Below are 7,437 nucleotides of genomic sequence, written 5' to 3' on the forward strand. Positions count from 1 at the left end.
AATGCTAATAAATGTGACACACTGGGGCTCCTCTACAGCCAGGATATACTGAATCTGCATTGTAACATCTCCCAAATGCAAATAAATGAGACAAGATGATGTTTTTTCCTGAAAATCTTATTTTCTAATCTTAGGAAATGTTAAACTTGTTAAAAAATCTAAATTAGGCAAACATTGCAACTGAAATTCTAAACATATAAAAGTATCCCACATTTTTCAGGAGGCTGGTATTCCCTCAGTAACACAGATCTGCATGATCAGTCTTCAAAACTTCTGCCTTCTGGCTTTTTTAAAAGCAAAGTCATTGATGACATCATCGTATGATAGCTGCTTGCCAATCTCGTGATTGATACTGATGATTGCAAGTCCACTGAGGCGATTCTGTCCCATGGATGACCTCAGGTAGGTCTTAATGAGCTTTAGTTTTGAAAAGCTCCTCTCTGCTGAGGCTACGGTCACAGGAAGAGTGCAGGCTATTCTCAGAGCAATCCACAGACTGGGGTACAGTTCCTTCAACTGCTTTTTGTGGATGTAGGAGGGAAGCTGTAGTGTAGTCATGTCACTTGAAGGTAGGCTTGGCAAGTTGCTGATTTCAAGAGGCAGTTCTTTTCCATCAATGTCTTTTTCATCCTCGGTACTTAATGTGCTGCAGAGCTCGTCACACTGGTTGGAGAGTGCCTCACCATCCAATTCTTTAAAGTTAAGCAGCACTCCAAATCTGGATCTCATTTCACCCAGGCTTTCAAACCTTTCCTTTAATGACTCAAAAGTGGTGTCCACAACCACATTAAAGAACGCAATTTCTAGTCTTTTCATGGCATCTCTGATAGGCTCGTCTGGGGCTTCACAGGCAAAGTGTTTCCTTGTGCCTCTAAGCCTTTTCTCCTTAAGTACAGCCTCCACATTCATCTCGTCACATATGTCTTTAGCAGAGGCCTGAGCTGCAGAAAAGCCAGTGTCTCTGTATCTTGTCAGTGAGGTTTTTGCCTTCATGAGGAGGTCAACTGATACATCAAGTTGCATTGTGGCAGACTGCAGGAGCTTGCTTATATGGTTTACTTGGTGGAGGATATCATACCATACCACTGTACAAATGTGGAACCGGTATGACCCAACCTCCTCGGCCAAAGCCTGTGCTTCTACCTTGTTCAGGGCATCTGTGGCTTTGTCCCTGACCTCCAGCAGTGCCTCCCTTATGTTAGGGGCCTGGTACCGCACAGCCTCAATGCTGTTAATACGGCTCTCCCACCTCGTTTCACTCTAGGATTTCAGTGTCAGAGTCACATGGTCCGTCAAGATTGCCCATCTTTGTGGTGCTACTGAGAACAGGTTATACAGTTTTTGTATATTGCCAAAGTAGATAACGGCATCTGTGGACCCTTTTGCTGCATCAGCCACAACCAAGTTCAGTGTATGTGCCCCACATGGAACAAAAAGTGCGCGAGGATTTTTCTCCAGCAGCCTTACTTGTACACCTTTGTTCTTCCCCTTCATGTTGGCCCCATTGTCATACACTGTCCTCTGCAGTCGTCAAAAGGAATATTCAGCTCCTCAAGCCTATTCAAAATCAAAGAGGATAAACCAAGACCTGTTGTTTGGGAAGCCACAAGAAATCCTAGAAAGTGTTCCTTGATTTCCGGTGCTTCATCATCGTCCATTCTAACAATCCTTATGATGACCGACATCTGCTCTTGGTGGCTTAAGTCAGGAGTACAATCTAAAATGACTGAATAATATTTGGACCGCTTAATTTCAGCCACCACTGTGTCCAATATTTTCCCACTGATTGAAGCAATCAGCTCATTTTGGATCCCATTTCCAAGATAGCTGGAATGACTGAACAGCCCACTTTCCACACGATCAATGTGCTTCTTCATCACAGGATCAAATTTGGTAAGCAGCTCCACCTCTTTTAAGAAGTTTCCATTGTGTTGCTGGTGTAATGTGTTTGTAGACCCCCTCAATGCAAGATTTCTCTCAGCTAGAGATTGTATGGAATAACGCTTCTTCTTAGTTCTTACGTTCACACATCACACGTGGTGTCATTGACGCCGGTGAGACAAAAAAAAAACCAGGAATGCCAGACGAAAAGGCGCGAACCAAAGCCAAGAGAGCCAAGAAATAGCCAAGCACCACAACCTCGAGTCGCTTTACACATATTTTAATTTCTTAAAAAGCTAATATTGGCAGCTTGGGGGCCCCCTAGTGGCATCGGGGGCCCTAGGCAACCGCATACTTCGCCTATAGCAAGAAACGGCCCTGCAGAGACAGACAGACAGACAGACAGAGATTGGGAAAACAATGAAATTTTAGGAAATTCGAGATAGATAGAATGACAGATCGTTAACTAGATAGATTAAAAGCTTATGTGGCGTTCTGAGGATGGTGCTAATTAAGCTTATGTGGCGTTTTGCCAACGAAGCGGCCAATGAGTGCTCAGCTCAGCTGATGAGCTCGGCTCACCTGTCTCCACCTGATTCATCACCATCGTGTATAAACAGCCACCCACGTCACAACCATCAGATCCAGCCTCAAGATGAAACAGAATAGTTCCGAAATGTGGCTGCCCTTTGGCGATCTCCTGAAGAAACTCCAGGAAGATCACCGAAAAGTGTACAGCAAACAGAAACCGTACGTAAGAAAATCAGTAAAGGAGAATGTGCCATGGCTTTCAACCTCGTGTGCCTAAGTCTACTAGTAGACATAGCTCTTGTGCCTTCAGGAGTATATCCTGCCTGGCTACACACACACACACACCTACACACACACACACACACATATATATATATATATATATATATATATATATATATATCTATATATATATATATATATATCGAGATAGAGAAAGAAAGAAAGAGAGGGAAGGAGAGAGAGAGGGGGGGGACAATAATTACAAGGGTGATGTGTGAGTATATAAGGCAGTACATCAGGATGGGAGGAGTCAGTGTCACATTAGCGCTGACGCCAGGGTTTGGTGACGTCTGTCTGAGCATCTGTCACAGTAAGGCATTTTTTCTCTCTCTCTCTCTCTCTCTCTCTCTCTCTCTCTCTCTCTCTCTCTCTCTCTCAGCCACAAAACTATCATACGATAGCTGGAATAGAATCTAGAGTTATCCCAAGCATAAGATGATAAATGGTGACAGTATTGACACTTTCAGGCTCCTATGTTAATACACTCGTCTGGCGATGCTGTTAACAAAGTATAATAGTTAATGCAGTTGTTTTTATTTTCCCTTACAGATGCGTGGTGGCAACTTGGCCAGATGGATGATTGTCTTTGCACTGCTGCCCATTGGATTAGGGAAAGGTAACATTCTGCTGTGTGTGTGTGTGTGTGTGTGTGTGTGTGTGTGTGTGTGTGTGTGTGTGTGTGTGTAGGATGCCAAAGTTAATGATTTGTCAATTAGGAAACGCATTATGCCTGAAATCAGCACATACAGGTGTTCCGTAAATTGCTCTCCACTCTAAACTCACCTGCAGTAGCCTATGTGTTGTGGGAACGGCTCAGTCTGCTGGTACGGGCGTGGGTGTGGCAGTGGGAGTAGGAAATGAATAAATAATGCAAGACAGGCACTGAAAATGGGGAGTGAGCCGTCGCCAGAACACAACAAATCACCCGGCATAGTGGCAGGGCTGCGTTATATAGGGACCACTGTGTACAACCACAGAAACAACTATCTTCTCAGTTCCGTCCAAAGATAAATTACAACTGGCGAAATACACTGAAAACCGTATCCCAGCTGGTGCGTGTTTCAGATGGTTCGACTTTTCCGCTATTTATTCACTCACCTCCGAAGAGATATTTGTGTCGGTACGTCTACTCTTTTCTCTCTTCCCTCCAGAGTGTGTGATGAGAAGGGTGGTGCCCGGCGATGACCCAGTGGCCCTGAAGTGGTCCACGAAGGGTGAAGGGGAGGTGCTGGAGGCGGTGATGGATATGGACCTACCACGGCACATGGGCGGGTGGGGTCTGGTCTTCCGTATCTTGGCACGAAAGGAAATAAACGACTGGGTGGTGGCTACAGCAGGATTTGGCCACGACCCACACAGCGTTACAGAGGAGGAGGACAGGCTGTGCATCACGTGTAACAATAATAGCAACATTCTGCATACGCTTAAATATAACCCATGGAGCAAACCCACCTCTCAGATGATCCCATCAAGAAGGATCAAGATTCAGGTTAGTGTACAGTATATTCTCACCGCGGTCACGTTCTCTCTGTTTCCTTCTTGCTACCACCAGGCGATTATATTCAACTTAGGAAACATGTTTACCGACTGGAGACTTGATATGCAATTTATTATATTCTTTAAACTCTAACGTGGCGTAAAACTGTCATCTCTCCATCTTGAATGCCGTGTTGTAACTACATTAACACTGGACTATGATGCTGGTCACAAAGCAGTGCTGTGGAAAGTATGTACAGCCATAACACTGTCTTTCTCTGCCACTGAACCACGTAAGATAAGCTGCACAAAAGGATAAAAGTCTGGCCTAAGTTAAGGTGAAGGATTTCTAGTTCCTTCACTACTAAAAACTGCTAAAGTGAATTAAATCATAAGAAAATAACAAGAATTAACTATAACAGACATAACTGTGCTACAGTAGATGTTTATGCTGCAGATTTACCCTTCGTCTAGTGCTTAAGATGCACGCCTTCATGTGTTGGCATCAATATGAGTGGGTGGCTGCACGGCCTGATTAGACAAGGTACCTCATTTACCTGCCTATCCCCCAGAAAGTGCATGGCGGCCTCCAGGAGAGCGGTTAACTTCAGCCTGCAGTCCACTTGGTTCACGTTAATCTAGGTGAATTTACTGTAACTCGTGTGTCATGTTAGGCTTCTCTGGACGGAATCATGATGTCCTGTGGTGCCAGGCTAATCTGAACGTGAACCCGATAAACTGCAGGCTGATGTTGCCCTTCTTCTGCAGTCCACCATCCTTCTTTCGGGGGACAGGAAGGTGAGGGACGTTTACATAACTGTGCAGCGGCCTCACTTGAGTTAATTAGCATCACCGCGTGAAGGCGTCCAATTCCAGCACCTAGAACTGAATTAAACCGTCTGGCGCTGCCTGGAATAAAATACAAAGCTTGTATATCCCAGTAAATGTGTTGAGAAAACGGGGAGGCGGTGGTTAAGTGGTAAGAGATGTGGTCTGCTGTCTGAAAGGATACCAGTTGGAACCCAGGCTGGGGCAGAGAACATTTAATATAGAGTGATAATATGGAAGTGCGGAAGTAAAAGAACATTGCGGTGTTGATGTGGAAGTGACAGAGTGTTAAGGGTATTTTATGAGATGGTTTGGCCGTATGTAGAGGATGGAGAATGAGAGACTGACTAGAAGAGTGTATGTGAGTGAGGTGGAAAGGGAGAGGAGGAGGGAGAAACCAAGGATAAGGTGGAGGGATGGGGTGGAGTGATATCTGAGAACGGATGTGTGAGTTGGAAGGAGGGCAGGTAAATGGCAGGGGAGAGGGAGACGTGGAGGCGATTTGTTTGTGGCTACTGCTTAAGAAATTAAGACGTCTGGCAATAGGCAAATAGACAGACAGATAGATATGTAGGCTAATGAGAATCCCTTTTTCCCACAACACTGTGTACAGCAGGTGAACCAAACAGCGGTGAGGGTGTACGAGGTAGTTGATGGAAGTGAGGTGATGGCATTAGATTACAACTGTGCTGCTCTCTCTACACATTTCCCTGATCTGGACCTGGATGTACAATGCTACTGGCACAGTGGTGTTGACTGTGGCATGGTCAGTCAGGTGTGGACAGGTGGGCCAGGGGCAGCAAATGAAGGTGAGGACTGAAGTAGGAGTGAGCTGATAATAGGGCAATTCACCTGTACTAATCTGTCTCTACCTCCCTAACCTGATAGTGTATGTGGAGTGTGTTCTGTGGTGTGGTGGACTGCAGGAACAGCGGGCGAAGGAGGGGGTGAACGAGGTATGGCTGGTTTATATTCGTCTGACGGAACTGGGCTCCTCTTACAGCCTGATTTCTATGTCATGGTTGCGTGAAATTCAACCAGCCTTAGTTATGAGGCAGGGATGAGTCTCCTTGGTTACCAGTCAAATCAACCCTCCAATCTGGCTACATCTGGCTGTCAACTGCTCTGAAAGGCGTTAGGGATCTTTGTCAGGAGCAAAAAAACCCACTGCAAATAAATGAACTTGGTGATGGAAGGCGAATTCATCCGTTATGTGTGGCATCATAGGCTTCGTAGCACCTCCCCCTAAGTGATTTAGTTTGCAAATTTTATCACTGTCTTGCAAGTTATTTATATTATTTTGAATAACGACATTGTTAGCATCATTAACATACAAGACGACACTGAGGTGCTGTGTGTAGAATAAATGTCTTCCAGAAAGGGGCTAAGAAATTTCCAAAACCACTTCCTGCATAAGAGTACAAAGGAAGAAAAGGGAAGCCATTTACTACGCTGGGTGGTAACCATAGAACCAAATTTTGGCGCCTGGTGGTTTAGTGGGTAATTATTGCGCTCCAATCGGATTGAGCCGGTGAAGGTATATATCGAAGGGGTGGTTGGGGTTGATTGCTCATGTAATGCCACTCAGGGATGAGTGAGGCTGGTCACTCTCATCCTAAATGTCGGGACCAACTTCCTAGCCCCGGGCTCCTACGCTCCTCATGGGGCAATGTAGGATTGGATGATGGATGGATAACAATAATAATAACAATAATAATAATAATAATACAAGCTGCCATACTCCTGACTGAATTACCATGCAGTAGTGTTGTTTACTTTCAGCTTGGTTTGTTTCACTTTGCTTTATTTTGGTTTCAGTGTAAGGTTTAGCTTGTTTCAGTTTACCTCACGTTTTTATTTGTTTCAGTTTACCTCACGTTTTTATTTGTTTCAGTTTTAGTTCGCCTCAGTTTAGCTGCAGTTTCAGATTAAGCTTGAGTTTCAGTTCAGTTTCAGATATTTCGCTGACGAATCACATAATTATCATTTCCAGACTTAGCTTGTTTCACACTTGCTTCAGTTCCTGATTTCCTCTAAGCTTTAGATTTGCTTCCTTTCTGAGTGGCTTTAATGTCACGTTTAACTTAAGTTTCAACTCAGCATCAGTTTTAGTTTATGCTTGTTTCAAATTCAGCTTCAGTTTCAAGTTCCATTACTGTTTTATGTTCAGCTTCTTTCAAATTCAGCATCAGTTTCTAAAATTTGCTTCAGTTTTGAAATACACCATCCGTTTCTATACTCAGCTTCAGTTTTCATATTCAGCATCAGTTTCTATACTCAGCTTCCGTTTCGGATTCAGCAACAATTTCTCTCCTCAGTTTTAGTTTCAAACTGGGCATCAGTCTCTATCCTCAGCTTTTTTCAAATTTAGTATCAGTTTCAAATTCAGCGTGTTTCAAATTCAGTTTCAGTTTTAAATTCAGTGTCAGTTTCAAATTC

General features: G+C 44.1%; 1 protein-coding gene across 1 annotated transcript; it reads right to left on the reverse strand.

The window, feature by feature from the left end:
* Nucleotides 1-264: 264 nt before the first annotated feature.
* Nucleotides 265-2,488, reverse strand: LOC145401702 (zinc finger MYM-type protein 1-like). Its single transcript, XM_080273884.1, has 3 exons — nucleotides 2,464-2,488; nucleotides 1,665-1,981; nucleotides 265-1,260 (listed from the first exon to the last, which is right to left on the reverse strand). The coding sequence occupies exons 1-3, from the start codon at nucleotides 2,486-2,488 to the stop codon at nucleotides 265-267; spliced, it is 1,338 nt and encodes a 445-aa protein (XP_080130010.1).
* Nucleotides 2,489-7,437: the final 4,949 nt, after the last annotated feature.

This window comes from Coenobita brevimanus, chromosome 56, assembly GCF_032717465.1.
Source record: "Coenobita brevimanus isolate Jiangsu-jjx chromosome 56, ASM3271746v2, whole genome shotgun sequence".
NCBI lineage: Eukaryota > Metazoa > Arthropoda > Malacostraca > Decapoda > Coenobitidae > Coenobita > Coenobita brevimanus.

Bases quoted from the DNA above. Each gene is read 5' to 3' on its own strand.
- LOC145401702 (XM_080273884.1), bottom strand. From the start codon at position 2,488: ATGGTGATGAATCAGGTGGAGACAG. The intron at 1,982-2,463 runs GTGAGCCGAGCT...TACAATCTCTAG, and splicing joins GATGAATCAGGTGGAGACAG to CTGAGAGAAATCTTGCATTG. The intron at 1,261-1,664 runs GTTAGAATGGAC...CTGAAATCCTAG, and splicing joins TGTCGGTCATCATAAGGATT to AGTGAAACGAGGTGGGAGAG.